The 24,781-nt window shown below is 45.9% G+C and overlaps 2 protein-coding genes across 27 annotated transcripts in view; both read right to left on the bottom strand.

The window, feature by feature from the left end:
* Positions 1-10,511, bottom strand: part of NUP210L (nucleoporin 210 like) — an 83,558-nt gene extending 73,047 nt beyond the window's left edge. For 5 of the 11 annotated variants that reach the window (XM_040452852.1, XM_040452858.1, XM_040452857.1 and 2 more), the window contains exons 1-3: positions 9,783-9,997; positions 8,505-8,641; positions 137-286 (exon numbers count right to left, since the gene is read on the bottom strand). In XM_040452852.1, coding sequence (XP_040308786.1) covers positions 137-286; positions 8,505-8,641; positions 9,783-9,982 — 487 coding nt within the window. In that variant the 5' untranslated portion in view covers positions 9,983-9,997. Of the gene's footprint in view, positions 1-136; positions 287-1,273; positions 1,348-8,504; positions 8,642-9,369; positions 9,473-9,782; positions 9,998-10,231 lie in introns of those variants that run through there. The other 6 variants (XM_040452860.1, XM_040452863.1, XM_040452856.1 and 3 more) reach the window with 5 other exon arrangements.
* Positions 10,512-10,957: 446 nt separating this feature from the next.
* TPM3 (tropomyosin 3) overlaps positions 10,958-24,781 on the bottom strand; it is a 28,698-nt gene continuing 14,874 nt past the window's right edge. For 3 of the 16 annotated variants that reach the window (XM_040452831.1, XM_040452836.1, XM_040452841.1), the window contains 4 exons: positions 24,612-24,687; positions 23,212-23,274; positions 22,974-23,043; positions 10,958-12,320 (listed from right to left, as the gene is read on the bottom strand). In XM_040452831.1, coding sequence (XP_040308765.1) covers positions 12,238-12,320; positions 22,974-23,043; positions 23,212-23,274; positions 24,612-24,687 — 292 coding nt within the window. In that variant the 3' untranslated portion in view covers positions 10,958-12,237. Of the gene's footprint in view, positions 12,321-13,091; positions 13,550-20,790; positions 21,122-21,871; positions 21,955-22,973; positions 23,044-23,211; positions 23,275-23,979; positions 24,056-24,611; positions 24,688-24,781 lie in introns of those variants that run through there. The other 13 variants (XM_040452826.1, XM_040452833.1, XM_040452825.1 and 10 more) reach the window with 9 other exon arrangements.

Genomic DNA, 24,781 nt, shown 5'->3' with positions numbered 1-24,781 from the left:
ACATGAGCTTCATATAAAAAATAAATATGATTTCTAATCTCCTTTTATGTCTCAAGTTGCTTTTTTCCAAGTGCCAAACACGAGGAAGTATTAAATTATTTTAGGTAATTTTCTTGACTCCTCTGAAGTCCTTTACCTTCCTCATCCAATGCCCTCACCATCAGTTCCAGCGGTGAATCATCTACATAGAGCTCCCGGGTTCGAGATATAATTTCAATGCTATGAATCACATCAACCTTAACATCGCAGCGCAGTTCATGGTCAGTCACTATGATGAACCCAAAAACTGAGAATTTAATTCAATAGGTCATGAACCTATTCAATGTCTCAAACACACAAAGGCTTATTCTATATTATAAAGAAGAAAGGCTATAACAGTTGCTTTCAACCTGTGGAAGAAAAGAACACAATGAAAAAATACAAAAGCCACTATTTATAAGAGACAACAGACCAACAGTAGCTCTCAAATACTGATCTATAATGATGTTTCCATTGAGTCATGGAAAAATGAGAAAAGTAGGAATTTTAACATAGTGAGTAATAAAATTACATGTATTCACTTTAAAGGAATATAGTTTAGTGGCACTTGGCTGGCCCAGTCATTGGAGCATGTGACTCTTGATCTTGGGGTTGTGAGTTTGAGCCCCATGTTGGGTGTAAGAAATTATTTAAAAATAAAATCTTGGGGCACCTGGGTGGCTCAGTCGGTTAAGCGGCCGACTTCGGCTCAGGTCATGATCTCACGGTCCGTGGGTTCAAGCCCCGCGTCGGGCTCTGTGCTGACAGCTCAGAGCCTGGAGCCTGTTTCGGATTCTGTGTCTCCCTCTCTCTGACCCTCCCCCGTTCATGCTCTGTCTCTCTCTGTCTCAAAAATAAATAAATGTTAAAAAAAAAAAAAATCTTAAAAAAATAAAATAAAATAAAATAAAATAAAATAAAGGAATATAGTTTATTATTATATTCTACCTGAGCTCTGAAGTATTAAAATTTTTAATGAAATCATGGTAATAGATTTTTTTAATGTATTTATTTAGGAAAGTAAAAGGGTGACAACCATATGTCCTGCCAATAAATTTCTCTATTTCTAGTGTTTTTTTCTAGACTATGAGGTTAAAAAGCCTGGAAACAATATATTAGACCCAACCGCAGTTCCAGTCAATATAGCCATAATAAAATTCAGAAACACGAATAGAAACAGTACAGAATGAATTGAGAATGAAACAAAAATTATTTTGTACGATCTTTTAACAATATTCCCACCTCTCATATTTACCATGTGTTAGAGAACTGCCTACATAGCTCCCTCATTCTGCTGCTTTAACTCTACATTTTTAGCTTCAGCTTTATCTACAAGAAACAAAAAGCAAAGTAACTACCACTGCAATACCCAAAATTACCAATGGACATCACAGGTAAACTCTGTCCCTAGTTGTGGATCTGTTTTTACGGAATTTTTAAATCAAAGGAAAATGTTTCTTAGGTAACACAGGCGAGTGCCCTTCAAAAAAACCCCAGGAGCATCAAAATATGCTACTTCAGGCAAAGCTAGCCTTCCTTTCATAAGAAATACAAAACTTGATTTAATCACACCCAAACTATATTTACACCGAAGTTCAATAAATAAGTAAATATACTGTAGATAGTGAGTGGCAGGTTTCTCACTAGCAAAGAAATTATGCTGTGGTACAGGATTAGAACCAAAGGTATCAGTAACTCACGTTTGAGTTTATATGCAGATAAATGGATACAGAAGTAAACAGATCTATGTATATACGTGGGTTAGTGTATATACATATATTTCCTAGCACTGTCCCCTGAGAGGGTTTAGAAACTATGACACTACAGTAGCAACCAGTACATTAGCACCGAGATCTTGGTTTCTAAATACAATTGTCTAACAAAAAGAACCAGGACTTCCTCAGGAAATGGCTGGTCAGGGGAAATACAAGATGAGCCAGGCTCATCTTATGGTGCTAAAAAGTAAGGAAGTACTAAAACTAATTATTTAATTAAGATTGGGCAAGCCCAAAGGACATTGGAGTCAATCTGAAAGAGTTCCCAATGGCCAAAGCCAGAAAAACAAGTAACAAAATAAATTATAACATTGGATTATAAACCAAAAATAAATTTCCATGAGTCAATACTTATATAAATAATGAATGAACGAATGGGAACTTGTTTGTAAGATGTAGGTTATTTTCCTTACAGAAGAATGCTATTAAAGTGTGGAAAGGATGAGGGAAATAGAAAATCCCCATCAGGGGTGCCTGGGTGGCTCAGTTGGTTAAGCATCTGACTTTGGCTCAGGTCACGTTCTCATAGTTCCTGAGTTCAAGTCCCACATCAGGCTCCGAGCTGACATCGCAGGCCTGCGTGGGATTCTCTCTCTCCCTTTCTCTCTCTGCTCTTCTCCCACTGTGCGCTCGCTCTCTCTCAAAATAAATAAATAAAGTTCATTTGATTAAGCATCTGACTTTGGCTCAGGTCATATCTCAAAGTTCGTGAGTTCGGGCCCCACGTCTCTCTCTCAAAAATAAATGTTAAAAAAACTTTTTAAAAAATAAATTAATGCGTGAAACTTTAAAAACAAACAAGATATATCAAAGCGTCTCTCAAGTATTTATTAGTTACTATGGTGGTTTTAATAACTTCCACAAATTCTTTGACACTCCTCCCTCTAGGAGGTGAAGCTTAATTTCTTTTCTTTTGAATGTGGACCAAACTTAGTGATGATTTTTAATGAATAGCATATGGAAAGTTACTTATTGTAACTTTACAGTGGAGAAATCTGACAGGCACTACCTTTAATCAAGTGATCAAGTTTACTATCACTAGTGATAAATCATGTTGATACCATGTACACCCTGACATAATGCATTGGAAGGGCTCTTTGCTTCTGTTGTTTTCCTCCTAAAAATCTATAAGCCAATCTAACCATGAAAAAACATCAAATAAATCCAAACTGAAAGACATTCTACAAAATACCTAATACTCTTTAAAAGTGCCAATGTCATGAAAGACAAAGAAAGAATGAGAAACTATCACAGGTCACAGGAGACAAAGGAAACATGACAACTTAGTTTAGTAATGTGGTGTCTTAAATCCTAGAGCAAAAAGAGTACATTACGTAGAACATTAAAGAAAACTGGGTGGAGGGTATATAGGAACTCTTTGTACATCTTTGCATGGATTCTATAAATCTAAAATTATTTTACGGGTGCTCTAGGTGGCTCAGTCAGTTGAGTGTCCCACTCTTGATTTCAGCTCATCATTTCATGGTTTGTGGCACTGAGCCCCATAGTTGGGCTCTGCCCTGAGTGTGGAACCTGCTTGAGATTCTCTCTCCCTGCCCCTCTCCCACTCACACTCTCTGTCTCTCTCTTAAAATAAACAGACATTTAAAAATAAACTAAAACTGGGGTGCACCTGGGTGGCTCAGTCGGTTGAGCGTCTGACTTCAGCTCAGGTCATGATGTCAAAACTCCTGAGTTCGAGCCCCGCGTCGGGTTCTGTGCTGACAGCTTGGAGCCTGGAGCCTGCTTCGGATTCTGTGTCTCCCTCTCTCTCTGCCCCTAACCCACTCGCATTCTGTCTCTCTCAAAAATGAATAAACATTAAGAAAAATTTAAATAAATAAATAAACTAAAATTATTTTTAAAAACTTAATTGATTAATCTTTTACCTAATATTTAATTGAAAAGATCTGGTGTTAAAAGAATTGAAGACCAAGATATGGGACCTATGATCAAAGCAGAAATGTCATGGGATCTGCTGGTAAAAACACACCATTAAGGAAGTGTTCCAAGGACAGCAAAGGAAAGAAGGTGACCTTAGGTAATATACATTAGATAATTAAGCACTGCATAATCTAGCACTAATTAAATGGGAAATTAAATACTTTTCTTCCGTGGAGAAATACGTAGGGAAATGGTAGGACCAAAGCAGTGTGACCGTACATAAAATATATGAAAGGCCTTATGCACACAATGACTACCCATCTGACTACTTCTATAGGAGAAAGCTTTTCAATACCTGGCCACTGACCATAAAGAAAAAGAAATTACCCTCTATGATTTATAGATAAATTTAGAGAGATTAAGAGAAATATCATACCTTCAACTTACCTCTTTTAAATATAAAAAGAAATGAGTAACTTTTTTAGATAATATAATGAATATTCTTATCTACATGTCCATATTACTTCAGGTACACACAGGAGTAAGGTAATAATGAAAGAAAAACAAATGAGATAGAAAGAAGAATTGACCCAGGGAGATGAAGGAGAAAGAAAAAAATAAGAGAATGAAGCCAGTATTCAAGAACCAAAGGGATGCAGAGCCAGGAACAAAAAAAGGAGTTGGGGCACCTGGGTGACTCAGTCGATTAAACGTCTGACTCTTGTTTTTAGTTCAGGTCCTGATCCCACAGTTCATGAGTTCAAGCCTCACATCAGGCTCTGTGCTGACAGCATGGAGTCTGCTTAGGATTCTCTGTCTCCCTCTCTCTCTGCTCCTCCTGTGCTTGTGCTCTCTCTCTCTCAAAATAAATAAACTTAAAAAAAAAAAAAAAGAGGGAGCAGAAACGGTAAGTATTTCCTGCCTTGACTCTCATATTTATCCCAGCTCCCCAATCAATTCCTCTTGATTATACAATTATAATCCACTGCAGCAACTAATCAACTAGTAAGTTGATTAGTTTACAGAATACCAACATGCTGAGCATAGCACAAAAAGTACTGCTCACCCTATATGCTCTACCCACTCCAAAATCATCCAGTTACCTGACCCTTTCTTTATCCTCCAAGTAAGCTAAAATCATGCCTTCATCTTCAAACTCTAGTTGTCCTTTACCTAAGGTTAAAAATCTAGATTTCCCACTAGAAAAAGGCATATTCATATATTCAGACGGCCTCTGAAGGATACAGAAAAGTGGCTGCCTCTTGAACAAATGACATCAGAGGCTTACTTTTCACTATATAACTTTGTATATTCCTTGAAGGTTTTACCAAATGGAGGTAGCACCCAGTCAAAACAGAACAAAAATCAAAAGAAATCTAGCACTCTTACCAAATAAAACACGCCCACCCACCTCAAGTCTCTCACCTCTACCCATCATCTCTGTCCTAGCCACTAATTTGCTTTACTACAGTGTCAACAAAAACATAAAATTCTAAGCACCTAAACATGAATGAACAATCTCTCTTAGGCATATACTTTTCTTCCACAACGTCCTCTCCTTCTTCTGCCTCCCCCATTCAGAGTGCTCTTTTCCACTCACAGGAGAACGTACCTGGTAGGACACTGAGAATACCATTTATCATTGAGCATTTCATCATCTATGTACACAACTGTACTAATATCAAATTTGGGAAAACTGATTTAAAAGATACTTAACTTTGGAATATATACAAGTCAGATAAAATTAAGGTGAGAGCCAGATTTGACATTTTTCCTAGCAACTGTGTAAACGAATCTTTTGATATCAGAATTAATTCACATAGTTAAGAGTAATGACATTTAAAAATTGCTTATGTAAGGGTCACCTGAGTGGCTCAGTTGGTTAAGTGTCTGACTTCAGCTCAGGTCATGATCTCATGGTTCGTGAGTTCAAGCCCCATGTTGGGCTCTGCACTGGTGGTGCAGAGCCTGCTTGGTATTTTCTATCTCCCTCTCTTTCTGCCCCTTCCCCACTTGCTCTTTCTCTCTAAATAAACAAACTTTTTAAAAAATTGCTTATGTGACCAAAACAATTCTTTTCTGACCATGGGATCCTTCTCTATCCATTTGCAGCTGCCTTGCATGACACATTCCTCAAAGATCCTCATCTTTGAGAATCCTCATAACCATATTTCACTGATTCTAAGGCACTCCTTTTTTGATATTTTAACATCTCTGAAATTGAGATTTTTAAAAATTTTTTTAACATTTATTTATTTTTGAGACAGAGAGAGAGCATGAACAGGGGAGGGTCAGAGACAGAGGGAGACACAGAATCTGAAACAGGTTCCAGGCTCTGAGCTGTCAGCACAGAGCCCGATGCGGGGCTCGAACCCACGGACCGCTAGATCATGACCTGAGCCGAAGTCAGAGGCTTAACCGACTGAGCCACCCAGGCGCCCGTGAAATTGAGATTTTTATAACTGATGACATGTTATAATTGCTGTCAGCCAGACAGTCATGACACAGTTGTCATTGATTCCCTATGTGAAAACATTAAAAGTTTTCATCAAAACTTGTAGAATGGGTATTAGTAGTAGGAAGAAAAGCTGGTGCCAATGGCAGTACACTCTTTAATCCCCTGGGAATCAACTGGTTAAGGAGATGGGATAAGAAAGGTGGTAACTCAGATGTACTAGGCACTTTTCCACAACTGGAGACCAAAAAAAAAAAAAAAAAAAGATCAGTTCCATTAAGTGCAAAGCTAACTTAAGAGGCCAATATTAAAGCTTTTAGCTGTTGTGGGTTTTTTAAAAGTTTTACTTATTTAAGTAATCTCTACTCCCAATGTGGGTCTTGAACTCACAACCACAAGATCAAGAGTCGTACTCTCTTGGGGCACCTGGCTGGCTCAGTTGGTGGAGCATGCAACTCAGTGTTATGAGTTCCAGTCCCATGCTGGGTATAGAGATGACTTAAAAATAAAATATTAAGGGGGGGGGGGAAGAGTTGCATGCTCTTCCAACTGAGCCAGTCATGTGCCCCAGCTTTTAAGTGTTACTGTTTTTAATTGATTCTTTTAAGAAATACTTCATCCCCAGCAGTCTTCATGGCACAGAAGATGATATTGTGGGGACAAACACAGAGGTTGAAGATATCCAGCCAAAAAGTGTTACATCTGAGGCAGAAATGTTAAAATAGTTTTAGAAACATCTTAACCAGGGGGCCCCTGGATGGCTAGGTCAGTTGAGCATCTGACTTTGGCTCAGGTCGTATCTCGAGGTTCATGCTCACTGCTGCCAGCCGGTCAGTGAGGAACCTGCATCTGAGCCTCTGTCCCCCTCTCTCTGCCTCTCCCCTGCTTGCACTCTCTCAAAAATAAATAAAATATTTTAAAAAATCTATTAAAAAAAGAAATATTTTAACCAGTCTATTTTATTTATATTTTCCTTTTTATTAGGCATAATAGTGATACATAATAAAAATAACAATCTAAGTCAGAGTTCTTCCACAGGCATAAAGTAGAAATTCTAGGTGAAGAAAAACACGGTTTAGTTGGCAATGTTTTTCTTAGTGGTATATTAAAAAAAACAGCTTTCTAATAGACAGCATCTTCAATCATATGAAATATGATATGCCAAACAATGTGAACTTCTCTTTAATAACACAGTACAGACATACACTTATCAAAATACTTTAAAACTATACAGATATTTCTGGCCTATCAATATAGCAATGAAGTGCCAGAAACTCTAGGATGCAAAAAGCCTTGCTTTGATTTTGGGTACAAATAGCACTTCTCCAGCCGCTCTGGTCTAAAACAGAATGGTACGGTGCCTCCCAAACTTTAGTGTGCATGAGAATCACTGGATAGGTTGTTAATTCCCTGGGTTCACCCCTGAGATTCTAATTCAGCAGATCTAAGCTGGGGTCTAAGAATTTACACCTCTTTTCCTTTTTTTTTTTTTAACGATTTCATTCGTTTTTTTTTTTTTCCCAAGTTTATGTATTTTGAGAGCGAGCACGCTCAGGGGAGGAGCAGGGAGAGAGAGAGAGAGGGAGAGAGGGAGAGAGGGGGAGAAGGAGAGGGGGGAGAAGGGGGGAGAAGGAGAGGGGGGAGAGAGGGGGAGAGAGGGGGAGACAGGGGGAGAGAGGAGGAGAGGGGGAGAGAGGAGGAGAGGGGGAGAGAGGGGGAGAAAGAGAGAGAAAGAGAATCCCAAGCAGGTTCCACGCTGTCAGCACAGAGCCCAACTTGGGGCTCAAACTCACAAACTGTGAGAGCATGACCTGAGCTGAAACCAAGAGCAGGACGCTTAACTGACTGAGACACCCAGACGCTCCATTTTTTTTTTTTTTTTAAAGATTTTATTCTTAACTAATCTCTACTCTACATCAATCGTGGGACAACCCACGATCAAGAGTCCCACACTCCACTGACTGAGCCAGCCCGGCACCCCAAGGACTTACCCTTCTAACAACATTCCAGGCGATACTGATGATGCCAATGGCACAGGTTCGCAGACCACACTGAGAAGCACTTGTTTTCATACTACCTTTTGCCTCATTCAAGACCCACCTCAGACCTTAACACAATCACGCTAGTTCCAATTAGTAATTCCTTCCTTTATTGATTCAAATAACTACGGTTTCCACTCTGTATCAGGCACCATGCCAGGTGCTAGATTTAAAAAAAAAAAAAAAGTCACAGAATAGGATGCCACGATTAGGGTTTACACTGCAGAATGCTTTTTTCTATTTTATATTTGAAGCACCATCTGTATTAATCATGTATAAAAGATATCATTCTACTCCAGATGAACAATTTCATAATGTTTTCTCTCAACGTACCTATCTCTCGAGCAAGAATAATACTGCTGAGGCGTATCGGTTGGGAAGATTCAGCAATGAGCACAGCTTTTTGGGAACATAAGGTGCCGTTTTCATATAAAGGCTCAACAGTTACTGCGTCATGATGGGTAGAATGCCTGCCAGAATAAAATACTTAAGGGCTGGAGATAAGAATGTGGGTTAAAATGAACTTTTAGCAGAACACAGATTCTTACAGTTTTTCCATGTTACGTTTAATCAGGTGCACGTAAATGACACTTTAAAATAGGAACCATGTTCAGAGACACAAGATTTCAGTGAGAGACTTCCCCAAAGATCTTCCCCAAAGATCCCCTGTGCAAAGTTATACAAGTATTATATTCCTCCCTCAGTATTTAAAATAAGATTGCTACAGGGGCGCCTGGGTGGCTCAGTCAGTCGGGCCCCCGACTCTTGATCTGGGGCCAGGTCATGATCCCAGGTTCATGGGTTTCCTGCCTTGCCGCGAACCCTGCGCTGACAGTGTGGAGCCTGCTTGAGACCTTCTCTCTCCGTCTCTCAGTCTCTCCCCCACTCTCTCCCCTCCCCCGCTGTCTCTCTCTAAATAAAATTTAAAAACAAAACAAAATAAGACTGCTATAGTGTCCCCCCAGTCTGTAAACACACTGATGTGTTCCCAATAATGAGAGGCGTAGATTTCTCCTACTCTGAGGAATGTGTTTCGGTCCAATATAAACGGGCTGCTAAGGTAGAAAGGCTGCCTAACTTAGGAGGTCTGAGTCCAACTCCAACAACAACAACAAAAACCGAAACGAAACAAAACCCAACGAAACCAAAACCCAGAAACCTCCTCTTGGGGCTCTGATGCCGAGCTTCCCTGCCTCACCCTCGACGAGGCCGCGAAGGCCCCGGGCCGCCGAGCGGGAGGCGAGCGGCGTCCACTGCACAAACCTCGGCGCCGCTCAGGCCGCAGCGGAGCCCGGACACGTCCGCGAGGCTCTCGCACCCGGCGACGTCGCGGCTGCCCAGCCCCCGCGCGGCAGTCGCCCCTGAAAACACGCCGTCGCACAGGGGGCGGTCCTGGCCACCCAGCGGGGACCTCCTCCCGTCCCCCAAGTTCTCCCTTCTGCCGGCGCGGGGCGCGGAATACAGTAACGCAGTGGCGCACGGGGATCCCCCGCGGAGAGAGCCGCCCGGGGCGAGTGGCCGGGGCTCCCCCGCCCCAGGCGCCCCGCTCCCAGGAAGTCGTCCCCAGGCCCGGCGGCAGGGCCCCCACAGGAAGCCCGCGTACCCCCTCACCAAGTGTAGCAGCCCCGCTGCGCCTCCAGCAGGAAGGGCACGCGGCCCGGCTCCCGGCCGAAGGGGAGCAACACCTGCGGCACGTTGAGCCTGTTGGCCAGGGTCCCAAGCAGACACTGAAGCAGCAGCGTGACGCGGGGCGTGGGCCAGCCGACAAACGGCCGGCTCCGTCGGGGCCTCGAGGCCCCGGAGTCCGTCATGGCGACCGCCGCTTCCGCGCCTCAGCTCGACTGAGGCCGCGGCCCGCCGGCGCCGGCCAATCCGCGGGCGCGACGCCACAGGGGGCGGTGCCCCCTCCCGGCTGGGAATTGTGGGAGCGCTAGGCAACGGGAGGCGGGAAGCCTGCCACGTGATCAGGGGGCAAGTTCCCTAAATTTTGGCCGCAAAGAAAGGAGCAAAATGTCGAGGAAGGGCTAACTTCTCCCAGTTTAATTTCTTCCGTTGCCTACCTTGTGTTCGGCTCCTGGCAGAAAAAAGTTTTGGTGGGTTTTTTGGGGCTGTAATTTCCAGGTAGCATTGGTCGGTGCCTATAAACGGAAAAAATGTGCAGTCTCTATCATAAACAGCTGACTTTGTCAAGGGAGCTGTGTCGTTTTTACTAGGAGTCAGACTCGTGTCCAGCCTCAAGGCCAGAGTGCAGTAAATGCCAGGCACCAGCGACCAGAAGAAGGCTCAGGTCGTCCACGCGCACAGCCGGTCTCTGAGCAAACACTCCTGGTCAAACTAACCTGTGCTCTCCAAATACCCGACGGACTATCGGCTCAAAGGCTGTCACAGGGCAGTGTGTGAACAGTGTTGAAGTGATTTAAGGAGCACCGAGCCTAATAAACCCGTGGTGTGGAACTAGTACAGTTGTGAAGGAAAAGCCCTGAATGCGCCAGTGCTAACTTAAGTAACCTAGAAGAGGCCTTGCGTATAACTATTATTTCTGATGTCCACATTTACCCTGATAATACACATTATCTTTATTTTACAACTTATTTCTATCAGTACATAGAAGTAAGAATCTGAGCTGAGTTTCGAATCCAGTTTTGGTGGTCTGCTTCCAAAGCGTGTGTTCTCTATGAAATCCTGCTGCCACCACCCACAAAGATCTGATTTTTACCTCAAACCTCATAGTTCCTGTGGAGAAAGCGCATTTGGATTAGTAAATAAAAGTCAAGGAGGTCTGAGAATTGGAGGGACTGGTTCTTTATTTCAAAAAGACAGTTGTCAATTTTCAGTATCAAAACAGTTGCACTATTGGTTTCTTTCTCTCAATCGGCCCCGGAGAGAGCACACCAAAGGAGAGTGCATTGTAAGCCAAGAAGCTGCCGGATGCACACCTAACAGACCTCACAGAAACCTCACCAAAAGGGGGGATTGGGCAGGGAATGAAACTTTTAAAAGATCAGCACACCGTCGGCCCACAGACTGTACAGTTCTCAGCCTGACAGAGTGGCCAAGGTGCCCCAACCCTAAAGAAGCAAAGTTTCAAAATAATATAAAATTTAAAAACGGTTTTGTACGTAAGCTATTCAAGATTTCTCCAGCACTAACACAAAGCACAATGACGTGGCACTTTTAGAGACAGCAGCTTCAGTCCCAGAGAAGGGTGACGAGATAAGTTTGTTTCATGTGGCTAAATCAGTGGCAAACACGTAATTTTCTTTTCTTCTTTCAAGGAGGCAGGAGAGCAAATAAGTGGTCACCTCAACATAAAGGGGACATGATCCATGTCTGTGAGCGGTTAGGAGAGAGAGGGGTGAGGAGGATAGGACAAGGATTTGGTCTCAGACAGAGGTCTCACACCTTAATTTGTTTGGTCACTTCTGATGAAAAGAAATTAAAGTTGCTCAAAGATACCTTAAAGCTGAAACCCTGAGCCACACTTTTTTGGCTAACTCCTCCTGGAATCACCTTTCTAATTTGGCCGGTACTTTGGACAGAGCAACGAAGCTTCCCAGAGTGGGTACCTTTCGGGGCTCTGGCCCTCAGTAGGCAGGCAGGCAGGCCTTGCCGCTCTCCCTCCTCTGCAGAGAGAGCAGTGTGCGTTAGGCTGAAAAGTTAACTTTCCAAACCTTCCAAGTGAGGAAGGACTAAGACTGCTGCTTCAGAACTGTGGAATTATTAGGGATGTTTTACAAATGGGTCGCTACAGCAACAACAAAAAAAGGTAATTACAAAATGTGTACATCACAACATGCTTGTAAAGACACTTTGCATTGTGCTCACATTCCCTTAAACGTTGTTCCCAAAGGTGCTCGGCCTCAAGCCCGACTGGAATCTCAGGGGAGAGGCAGAGACAGTTTGGCGAAAAAGATACAGGGGATGGGGTGGGAGAGGCGGCAAAAAGGAGAAAGCGGACTTCCAGTTAAAGATCAGCCCTCAGTTTCCAGGCCAGCTTCGGGCAGGCTGGCCTCAGGCGGAGTCAGGGTCAGGGGGAGGAGCAGCGGCAGGGCGGGACTGGGGTGCTCTACATCTCATTCAGGTCAAGCAGAGTCTGGTCCAGCATCCTTTGTGTACAGAGGTGCTCCTCTTTGGTGCATTTCAGCTTATCTAATGGGTGTAAAGGAGAGACGTTACTAGAACTAGAAGTAAAGGTCAAGGTCTGCCCACCGTGAGAATCGCTCCTGCTGCAGGAAGGCTGCAGACTACCAAAGCACCGCCTTCCCAGCAGCAGGCCTGAGCCACTGCACCACCCACTTCTGCAGGGACTCTGGCGTGCCCCCTGGAGTTGCAGGTGTGGCTATACCTCTGGCGGAAGGGGCTGGGGACCTATCAGTCATTTCCTCCCATACCCACACCCACCAAGGCTTTCAGTTTTCAGTCCCCGAAGGAGGCAGCCTTAAGCATCAGCCATTCTGTCTTCGGGGCTCTGCCCGTAGGATGGTACTTATTTGACATGGTTCCGGGCATGTTTCTACCAGTGAAAACATCAGAGTCTCAACCTGAGAATACAAGATCTTCATGCGCTATAAGCTTCCTCCAAAATGGAAAGGAGAGAACAACTGGTGGGATGAATGAAAGACCCCCAGAGCCTATCACAGAGTCCCTGAAGCCAAGAACACTACCAAACGTAAGCAAACCTCAACGGAGGTTTTTGTAGAGCTACTGCTCACAACTAGCTTCCGATAGCTACTTACAATTAAACATAAAACCAGCAAAAAGAAACAAGAAGGAAAACGCCAGGAAAAAAAGCAGCAGCTGAACACCTAGCAAGCAAAACCACAGATCTGTTGATGGCCCGCACCCCTTCCTCTCCCTCCCCTTCTGTCCACCGGCTCAGAAGGGCCCGTCTCCGGGCCTGCAGATGAAGCAATCACGACATCTTGTCCAATCGGTCCTTTTATTGTTAGAAAACATCCATGCCAAGGGGAACACAGCTTACAGTCAGCACACAGGGAAAGAGCAGCAAGTAAGGGTGGAAACCAGAAAACTCTCCCAGGTTTCCTTGCTCTGTTCTCGCGGGCTCCTCCCTCCTTCATCCATTATCTCTTGAAAAGGGATGGAAACACTACCAACTGTTCTCACTACACTGCGGTGGGGAAGTCAGGAATACTCTCACTGCCCCAATTAAAAAGCAATTAAAAAGCAATTTGCTCAGGGCAAAACTGCCTTTCAAGAAAACAATCAGCTTTTTGCTGAGGTCCAGGTCAGTGGTGTGAGCGGTAAGCTCAGCTTAATGGGCAGAGGGAGCCCTGCCCATCAGCCACACAGATCATGCAGCGTTAGCTTCAGCTCGCTAGAGAGCACTCGGTTTCGCTCAAGTTGGCTGTAGAGGCGCTCTGCAACAGCAACAGAGAGGCGAGGAAACAAGAGAAGAGGAAACAGGAGGAGAAAGAGAAAAAGGATGTTAGTGGAATACCAGAAATAAATCCTGAAACCTCTGACTAGCTGGTACACATCACATGCATCTGTGAATGCGAGGAGGACTCAGACACAGGGCAGTGAGACGCAGGCAGGCAGTGCGAGGACCAACAGAGGAATAAAATAAAAATCCAAGCTCACACGTTGCAAGGACAACGCTTTAAGAAGGAAAAATCTATCTACTTCACAAAGGTATTTACTCCTTGGGTTGAAAAACAGACGAGGGGGGGCGCCTGGGTGGCGCAGTCGGTTAAGCGTCCGACTTCAGCCAGGTCGCGATCTCGCGGTCCGTGAGTTCGAGCCCCGCGTCGGGCTCTGGGCTGACGGCTCAGAGCCTGGAGCCTGTTTCCGATCCTGTGTCTCCCTCTCTCTCTGCCCCTCCCCCGCTCATGCTCTGTCTCTCTCTGTCCCAAAAATAAATAAACGTTGAAAAAAAAAATTAAAAAAAAAAAAAAAGAAAAACAGACGAGGGACCCAGGGCAAAGGAAGGAGCACAGCTGGCTTACAAGAATTATATTTACAACATTCAGGGTTTGAAAGGAACTCAAGTAAAAAGTTGGTACATTTTTCTGTAAAAGCATTCAATCCAGCATTGTGAATGATAAATTGGGATCAATATCTCTACATCCATTCAATCCTACTCCCTAATGCTTCTTGTTATAGGCGCTCAGTGGTAAACCCAGCATAGGAGCCTATCCAATCAAAACCCCACTTCCCCTTTTCTAAAAGAACCCAATCCAGGGGCGCCTGGGTGGCTCACTCAGTTGAGCGTCCGACTTCGGCTCAGGTCATGATCTCACAGTTCGTGGGTTCGAGTCCCGCATCGGGTTCTGTGCGGACAGCTCAGAGCTTGGAGCCTCCTGCAGATTCTGTGTCTCCCTCTCTCTCTGCCCCTCCCCCCCCTTATTCTCTCTCTCTCTCTCTCTCAAAAATAAATATTTTAAAAATTTCTTCAAAAAAAGGACATTTGGGGCGACTGGGTGGCCTAGTCGGTTGAGCGTCTGACTTCGGCTCAGGTCACGATCTCGCGGTTCCTAGGTTCGAGCCCCATGTCAGGCTCTGTGCTGACAGCTCAGAGCCTAGAGCCTGGAGCCTGCTTTGGATTCTGTGTCTCCCTCTCTCTCTCTGCCTCTCCCTCTCAAAAATAAACAAAAACAAAAAATTTTAAAAGAACTCAATCCCGTTGGGGTCAGCAGTGTGTCTAGCCCCAGGGAAGGTGAACTGAGATTGTCCTGTTCTCTTTTCCAGCCTCCCTTGCTGTTAGGGATCCAGTTCTGGCCAATGAGATATAGGGGTAATCTGCTGGAAAGCTTCTGGGGAAACTAGCTTTCTTTCTTGCCTTGAACACGGATGTGAGGATGAGACCTGCAGACTTCAAGCTTACAAGAGGGCCAAGAGAGTCAGAGAAACACAGTTACCCCCGGCCACAGCTGCTCAAATCTGACTTGTTGCAGGAGAAAAAAAGTCAGTCCCATATTTATTTAAGCTACAGTTAGGCTGTTTCTTATAACCAAAAGCATTCCTGATATAAATAGTTAAGTGCTCAAAACACTGACTGTAGCTGGATGTTCCCCCCTGCAGCACACCTTAAAGAGGGGGTACAGAGAAACCAAATCCATCAGACGAGCACAGGGGTGATGGGAACTTAGGGACAGACCTTCCTGGTCTACTAGTACCAGTTTCTCAAGTTCACAAGTAAGTTTCTTCCGGTGTTTTCAGTCTGTTTCAAAATGGTCTCAGGACCTCAGTATAAAGACCCACCCTCTTCCACCTTTCCAACGTTAGTGTTATGTGCTGCCGAAGCAAGCCCAAGACATACTCTTCTGTCTTAAAATCAATTGCATCTGTGGGCTGACTGTGCCCACGGTCAAGGTGCAGTGCTTCGGCACGCTGCCCTCCGGGAGGGTGTTCTCCAGGTCCACCTGGAAGATGATGGCCAGTATGGTCCCAGTAAGATTTGCCACTTTATGAACACCATCAAAACAGAAAACATACAAATACACGCAAAACGATGCTGGGAGGGAATAACCAAAATAACAGTCGTACTAAAAGGCAGAACTGGAGCGAACATTCAGAATTGCACGTCTCGTTAAAGCAGTGGTTCTTATACGTATACTATTATTGCCCCTTCTCTCCCCTTGGAAAGAAATTTGGAAATGTATGGGGGCAGTAACTAGAGGATGCTGCACACACATGTTGGGCAGGAGACAGCACTAAGTGGGACTGTTCTGCACATCCCAGAATTATCCACCTTTGAGAACCACCACACTAGCCCAGAAACTCCATGAGGTCTACGATTGCACCTGTCTTATTCACCGGGGCTTCTCTGACAAATGCAGGGGTTCAAATTTCTATTGAACTCTTATTTTTCTTTTTTTAAATGTTTGTTTTGGAGACAGAGTGAGACCGTGAGCAGGGGAGGGGCAGGGAGAGAGGGAGACACAGAATCTGAAGCAAGCTCCAGGCTCTGAGTTCTCAGGACAGAGCCTGACGCGGGGCTAGAACTCACAAACCGTGAGATCGTGACCTGAGCTGAAGTCAGACGCACAACCAACTGAGCCCCCCAGATGCCCCTGAACTCTCATTTCTTAAGCTTTCTGTGGCAGGAAGTACCACCTGACTCCTCAGGAGCATCCACATCCAAGACAGTTAGTGTGACTGCCACTCCTGTCTTGGGGAAGAAGGGTGTTATCAGAATCTTATCCCTCAAAACGGCCTGGTCGGGGCGCCTGGGTGGCGCAGTCGGTTAAGCGTCCGACTTCAGCCAGGTCACGATCTCGCGGTCTGTGAGTTCGAGCCCCGCATCGGGCTCTGGGCTGATGGCTCAGAGCCTGGAGCCTGTTTCCGATTCTGTGTCTCCCTCTCTCTCTGCTCCTCCCCCGTTCATGCTCTGTCTCTCTCTGTCCCAAAAATAAATAAACGTTGAAATGAAAATTAAAAAAAAAAAACAAAAAAACCGGCCTGGTCAATGAGGGTCTTGTTCCATGTAGGGAAGAAGTAAAGAGACAGAGAAGTGGAAGCATTTTCTTGCCTGATTAAGCTCTGGAGCACATAGTCCCCTAAGAACTGTATGAGGCCAGAAGGTAAGTGTGGTCACGCTCTCAACTTGAACTCAGTAACAGTAATAAGGGTTCTAACTCTGCAATCTCTAGGGATTAAAACTTCAGGATCAGACACCAGCTCATTAAAGTTCTTGGTTCCCTGATACAGCAAAATAAAACAAAGAAAAAAGGCAAGCCACAGGATCCATTTGGTCTGATGTTCCTTTTAGCCGCGTCCAGTTAGTTAGGGAACAATCCCATGGATGCTACACATCCCTAGGCCTCACTGGTCTGAATCAGGGCCATTTCATTCTGTAACAGGAAAGGGAGTGGGGATGCTTGAGAGTAAAAGGGAACAATACCTGCTTTAAAGCCTCACAGTTCAAGAGATGAGAAAGAACAGATTTTGCTTTTTTTTTTTTTTTTTAAACTTCTCCCTAATATTAAAGCTGGGGAGTGGTCAAGCAGTACCATAGAGAAAGAAAGAGATTGGGCAAGGCTGAGACGAGGCTGCCCAAAACCACAGGGCAGTGAACGCTCCCGAACCGTGTCATGCCTCATCCGAACAAGGGTAAGGAAGGGTAGAAAAGGACTCTAACCCACCAGCCTGTGATTCAACCTTAGAAATTAAGATGGGGAGCCCCTGGGTGGTTCAGTTGGTTATGCATCCAACTGGATTTCAGCTCAGGTCACGATCTCACAGTTCATGAGTTTGAGCCCGGTCTTGGGCTCGGCACAGATGGAGCCAGCTTGGGATTCTCTCTCCCTCTCCCCTGCTCATGCACGTGCACGCTCTCTCTCTCACTCTCAAAATAAATAAATAAACTTAAAAAAAGAAAAAAGAGTTAAGAGGGAAAAGTTGAAGAGATCAAGAGCTTTGCTCTGGGATTACCAATGCGGCTTCTTGACCCCATTTCCATAGCCAGTCCAGGCCCCAGGAACAGGATGGCTTCTGTATTAAATGGAAGACTGAATTGAGCACCACACACTGTTTCAAATTTCACTCTGCTCTGCTGGCTCCGTCCTCCCTCACACCAGTCACGCCCAGGGAGAGAGACAGGCGACCGGAAGTAAAAGACCTCACTTTTTTCCAAACATCTATCTATTCTCACATACCTCTTTCTTTTGTAAGAAGCCTTTCTCTGCGTCCAGTCAACTCTTTCTGCCCCAAAACTAAAACACCTAGAATTGTACTATCCAACACAGCAGGCAGTCGCTAGCCACATGTGGCTAATTATATTTAGATGAACTAAAAGCACATAACATCAGAATTTTAGCTCCTCAATCACATAAGCCACGTTTTGAGCGCTCAGCAGGCTCTTTACGTGGCCAGGTGGCTGCCGTACTGGCCATCACTGCTCTAGGCTCAATTTCTTGCCTTCACTTTCTTTCCACTAGTTCACTCTTCTGCTCCTTGACCTTAATGCTCAAAACGCACCCTCAAATTAATAAAGCATCAATGACAACGTCTCTTCTCGAGTTCTCTGTCTTCACAACCTGTTGGAGTGGAGACGCTCTGGCAATTATCCAGCCGTAAACGTTTGTATGATCACAACACCTTGTCCTGCGTCCTCCCTCCACCCGGTTCCATTTACATTCCTCCTCTGCACGGGGCTTCCTGTTTGCTGCATTCTCCTTTTTACACGTGCAGCCGTCTTTCAGGATTCTGATGTACTTTCCTGCTCTAAACCGCCTGCCGCCCTTTATGGAGTTCCAAGTCTCTCTCACGTCCGTCTGTCCCCTCAACCCCCGAATTCTGTCTTCACCTGGATGCCTGCCAGTTTCCCAGACTTCTATTCTCTTCTACCTTCTCTTTCTTCTTCAAACCAGGCCCAGGTGACCTCTCTACATGTTTAATGCCACCACGTCCCTAGGCTCGAAAGCAGTGTTGACTTTTCCTCCTCACGCTGAGTGCCGCTCATAGCGCCGTCTCTGTATGGAGGGTTATCTCTGGGAAAACCGAAATAACCTACCCTAGTTGTTCTCCAACTAGGGAGCATACTTGCTGCTGGTGCTATGTCAGGAGGTCTCTGGAAGCCTATACTCGTGAACTTCAAAAAAACGTATTTGCGGGGCGCCTGGGTGGCTCAGGTGGTTAAGCGTCCGGCTTCAGCTCAGGTCACGATCTCTCGTGGGTTCGAGCCCTGCGTCGGGCTGTGTGCTGACGGCTCAGAGCCTGGAGCCTGCTTCTAATTCTGTGTCTCCCCCTCTCTCTGCCCCGTCCCCTCCCCCCCAAAAATGAATAAACATTAAAAAATTTTAAGAAACGTATTTGCGGGGCGCCTGGGTGGCTCAGTCGGTTAAGCGTCCGACTTCGGCTCAGGTTGTGATCTCACGGCTTGTGAGTTCGAGCCCCGCTTCGGGCTCTGTGCTGACAGCTCAGAGCCTGGAGCCTGTTTCAGATTCTGTGTGTCCCTCTCTCTCTCTGACCCTCCCCCGTTGATGCTCTGTCTCAAAAGTAAATAAACGTTAAAAAAAAAAAAAAAAGTGAAAAAACGTATTTGCTGTGTTGCTTTAATGTGCATCAGGAAAAATCACTAGCACACATCAAACCTTTGATTTCAAATTAGAATTATGTAGAGTAAGACAAATTTGAAAACAAGAGTAAATATGAAGAAATAACGTAGGGAGCACAGGAATATGGCAACAGCCACCAAGTAGCACGCAAGTGACTGAAATTTGGGAATCACCGTCTTAATGGGCCACTTTGATAATCTGCTCTCCTTGTGAAACACTGACTTAGCTGCAGAATCAGTTCTTCTCCTTTGCTACTCAGATCAGAACGTATCTTTGTTCGAAACCCCCAGTGGCATCCCCGTCGCCTACAAACTAAAACTCCACACCTGAGTCCTGCACACGCCTGCCCCTACTGTCTACATCTACCTCTACAGCTACGTCCTTCCTGTCTCTATCTATGCCTCTACTCCTCTGCTGGTCCTTGACCAAAATGCTCAATATCCACTATCCCTCAATCAAATCTGTTTGCCAGGAATCCAATTGTTTAGAACCCGGTAGAAATGAAAAAGCAAGTTTTAGCATGTTTATTAAGTACCTACTATGTGCCTCGTTCTGGGAGTCTCTCCTTACCATCCCACTGGAACCAACCTCGTCCCCTCTGAATTCCCACAGTTTGGTATTTGTGGCTAAGCCACAGATCATCTGTAGCTTCGTATATGTTCTCTCTCTACTAGATTTTGGGCAACCTAAAAATAGGGATGGTGCCTCCATCTTTGATTATTTCTGTCCCGCCGTAATTCTTTGTGCCTAAAAGACACCAGTTAAGCGTTAGCTGAATAAATCAATCTATACCTTAATCCCAAAGGCTGTGTAGCAAGAAGAAATGGTATGAACAGAAAGAAACCTGAATTCAATACCACCGAAAGTTTTAGATTAGGGAAAACCTCTGCCCCGGGCTCTAACTGGCCAAAAGAAAAGCAAGTTTTAAATATATAATCTGCTGAGAAACCGAGGTGCTAAGTGAACGCCACTCAGGTGCTTAGGTAAGTACAGCTGCCTGCGGCACTACCCAGGCTGAGCCATCGCGGCTGTGCAAACTGGAAGAGGAGTCTGCAAAAGGTTGTCATGTGATTCCACAACGTAAACCAGGAACAGTTTTACTAACAGAAATTCACCATTTTTATGTATGTAATAAACCATTTGAAACATGTAGGACTGGTTGTTTAGTTTTCCCAATCACAACCGTGGATCGCGTCTCATGTCCCACTACCACGTGCCGGCAGGCAAACGGCAGTATACCTCGAGCGTTAGAAGGGTTTGAACGAACAAACAGAACTGCTGAAAATTCTATGGATTTCTCTGTGACTTCGGATGACCTAGTAAGTCAAGTTTGGTGGTAACACATTTGAGACCATCAGGTGTTCTTAAGATGCACCATGTGAGCCACTGAAAAAAGGGCCAAGAAAGCGTATCGGGAGGCACTGGGACCCTATCGGAGGAGGAGGAACTAACTGAAAAAGGACGGGAGCCTCCAAGTAATGGAGGTGGAAGACCTCCCGCGGCCTACACGCGCCCCGCCCGGAACCTCTGCTAGCCCACCACTCCGACAGACTCCAATCACTTGAGCTTAAATGTCAAGAAAGAATAGACACACACAAAAGTGGCTTTGATTATATAAGTCAGAGGAGAGAGAGCCTACAATAGCTATTCCCCACATCACACCCCCAAGGCTCCTCCTCAGGGACAGCAGCAGCTTTGTCAGTGACACAAATGCAGGGTGGCAGGAGGCTTCCAGCAGCTTAACATTTTAATTTGGGGGGGGGGTGGGGGGATGGGCGGAAGAATACATAAGTTGCTTTGTGCCCCCCCTACATCCTAATGCCTTGGGGACCAGCCAGGCCGACCCAAATGGAATCCAGAGCGAGAGTGGGGCGCTGGGTTCCCCGAGGAAAGGGGGCAGATCCAGAACAGAGCAGAAACGGTGATGGTTATCTGTATGAAAAAGTAAGGAGACTCTAGGTAAGAAGGACTAGCATCAATCACACAGCGATTTGGGAGAAAAGGGAAGAGAAGGCGGTAGGAAGGAGAAAAGACAGCCAGATACCACAGCCTGAGTCATTTGGCTTCTTCTCAGGGTTAGTAGGACAGATACAAAGAGGTGGATTAGCATCAAGGGTCAGGGGTCCACAGCAAACGGATGAAGTCCCCAGTAACTCTTTTTGGTGCTTTTTACCGCCTGGCTTGCTCTGGGAGTCGGCTTAGTTCTTTTGCTGAATTTGAGATTTCCAATCGTGGGTGTTTCTCCTGAAGTTCAATACCAGGCACAAATTACATACACACAGGAGATCTGAATTTTGTCATGCAATCAACATTAGGGCCCAAGTCACTGGCTCTCTGGGCCCTACGTTCTTAGTTATCTGATGACATAATTCTACCTTCAGCGGTGTCCCCTCTGAGAAGACTAAATTTGAGAAGCAAATAGAAAAATCATGGTTATAATGAAGGGACTATGAGCAAAAATATGCTTAAAAAAAAAAAAAAATCACACATCGATCAGGGTGCTACAACTGATTCAATATCAAATGCCACCCCAGCTTTTGCCAACAAGTAACCAGCACCAATAGTTTAAAGATAGAGTGAAGACCCCAGTTTCCAGAGGATAAAACCAAAGCACACTATGCACAGCCTGGAGCCCCCACCACCCACGAGCCAAGGCCCCAGCCCCGCTCTGCTGTCAGATAGTTACATAGAGGTCATGTCATTGAGGGCGTGGTCCAGCTCCTCGCTAATGGCCTTGTACTTCAGTTTCTGGGCATAGAGCTCATCTGGACAGGCACAGGAACACAGGGAGGAACCAGGGGACAGAGTGAAAGGTATCAGAAGCAAATGAAGAGAGGGAATCATTAGAAATTAGGAGAAGTGTGACCGTGGGTCTAATACCACAGGTTAGGAGGACATCCACCCTGGCGGCCACAACAGGCCATTTTCAGATCCTCTGCCCCCCACCCAGGCCACTGGGCTTCTTGCCGCCTCTAGTCCACTGCAGTCAGGGTGGAGAACCCAGGCACGGCCGTGACTAGACATTCTTGCTACCAAATGCACTCAAGCAGCTACCACTCCCACCCAGTTAATCCAATTGCCAACAAGGATAACACTTAATTTGATGAAAACAGAGAAAGGAGAAAGCACACATTAAGATTCAGACACTTCTTCTCTATCTACCGATCAAGACCAGTATTCTTGGCCCCTCTGCTCTGCAGGCTGCTCCCCCAAACCCTCCCCAGGTAAGAGAATGGTGTGCTACCCAGAGCTTATGTCAGAGTTCTCAAAGCACGGCGTCCTTTCTTACAGTGCACACGGCCGCCAAAATGTGGGGACAAAGCGCATTTAGAAAGCCCCTCGGACTGGCCAGCTCTGAGGCATGGACATCTCACAGCCGTGTCTCCTGGAGAGGTCGCCCACAGCTGAGGCGATGAACAGGATGGCCGAATGTAGCCGTGGGGTAATACGTGCTCTCACTGCCATCAAAGTACGGCCACCATCTCACCCCAGAGACCACCATTTCAGACCAGCCAACTGGAGGTAAATGCAGCCATGACCAGCCTCCTCCAAGAGAAGGATGCCAATTCCAGAATACTAGATAAAGTCTGACTAAAAGGAAGAGGGTGTATGTGTAAAACTCCAATTCCGGGTCTTGACCCGTTTCACCTAGCTGTGGCACAGGACAGGGCACGGGACGTGTGCCAGGTCCCCACCGACTCCCTTTGGTGCACAGGGAAGGAGGGAAGCGGTCAACGGGCAAGGTCTTCCTCTGTAGCTCTGACCCCGCTCCCAGGCTCCATACCTTCCAAGTCATCGATCGTCTTCTCCAGCTTGGCCACCGACCTCTCGGCAAACTCAGCACGGGTCTCCGCCTGGGGAAATGTGACAGCAGACGGAGTCGGAGATGAGCAAGGAGAGTTCTGTGTCTCCACCTTCTACTTGTACACCCTTCACAATCAAAGCCAGCTCGTCTAAGTCCAAGTTAGGGCCTCATACACCTCTAAATAGTTTGATCCTTCCCTAGAATTCCCTCAGCTCACCTCCTTGAGTTTATCCGTAAGAATCTTTATCTCTTCTTCGTATTTGTCTTCCTTTTGAGAGTACTGTAAGAGAAGTTGGAATGCAAGTTTCAGAGTAGGACGTACTCACACGGACAATCCTACCACCCCATCTGCCACCACATCCCCTCTTCCAGTGAAATCCTCTCAGATTTTAATGTGTGGTTGGGCCACGAGAAAAGAGCAAGGCCCATTTCTGGACAAGAGATCATTAAAATCCACAAGTCAACATCCTTAAGGCCTTGATACCCTCAAATTAGAATCCTCTGGATTTTTTACCTTTAAAATGGGACCTAAGCTTTGACCTCATTCCGATCAACCCAACGAGGTCATTTTTCCTTCCTCCCGTTTAACGAGGAGGTACAGCAACACCCCAAGGCCAGCCACATGGCCGAAACAGTCCCACGTGACGCTAAAGAGGAGTCCTCTGTCTCGATCGCTTATTAGGTCTCGGATCTACCATTTGCTGACCCCACTGGTCTGCTAGAAAACTTCCGGGGACCCATGATTACTGCTATTTAGCACATCAGTATCAGCCTGAGGAGAACATGACCCCCAAGCACCTGAGACCACGAAGTGATCTGAACTAAAGCAACGAGAGCACACGGGAATTAGCGTTAATCCCGGGACGTGGATGACCAGGATGTCTCACTAGATTATGTAAGGACTGGGTTTCTCCAGTCTCTCATCAAGGGCAGGGCTGGGTGGGCCCAGGCCCCAGAGCCTGTCACTGTCACAACCAGCCCCTACCTTCTCCGCCTGAGCCTCAAGAGACTTGAGGTTGTTGGTGACATTCTTCAGCTCCTCCTCCAGCTCAGAACACTTACTGTGAATGTTTTACATACCGCAGGAGAGGAAAGGGGAAGAAGGCGAGAATAAAAAAAAAAGGGAGAGAGAGACACACAGACGTGAATTGAACCTATATGTAGAGAGAGCTGGAAGGCATACGGGGAAAAGAGAAGTTCCCAGGTCACCTGAGCAAGTGTCAGCCCTCCCTCCCCCGGACCGCAGAGCCTGACAGACGCTGGGCCCTCCTGGGCTAGGACCCAGGATGTCGGACACTAATAAAACACTTGAGAAAAATCACTACAGGAACGAGTCTACCTCGGGTGGAGGTGGGAACGTATGCCCGACCCAAATAGTCCCCCGGATCACCCCAGGGAAGGAGAGACCCTGCGCAGAGGCGTAAAGCAACTAGGAAAGAAGACATGAAAGATGGCAAGTAAGAGGAACAGAATGGAGCATTCCACGGAGAGGTGAGAAGGCACTCAACAAACCAACCAGTGGAGGGGAGGCAGCTGCAAAACAAAGAACAAAAACCAAGCCCAACGAAACCACGCCGTGCGCGTAACCTCGCCGGGGGTGGGGGCTAATGTTAGTACCTTTTCTTCAGCAGCACTCAGACACTTCAGGCTCTGGTCCATCAGTCTGATCTGCTCGTCCATCTCCCGGCAACGGCTGTTAGTGACGGTCACGGGGATCGCACAAGCCAGGTTGTGGGGAGGGAGAAAGGTCAAAAAGGACACAGCAAGAAAACAAGCAGCAAAACGAA

This window comes from Herpailurus yagouaroundi, unplaced genomic scaffold (assembly GCF_014898765.1).
Source record: "Herpailurus yagouaroundi ecotype Mexico unplaced genomic scaffold, PumYag 207, whole genome shotgun sequence".
Taxonomy (NCBI): Eukaryota; Metazoa; Chordata; class Mammalia; order Carnivora; family Felidae; genus Herpailurus; species Herpailurus yagouaroundi.
This window is presented reverse-complemented; position numbering and strand designations above follow the sequence as displayed.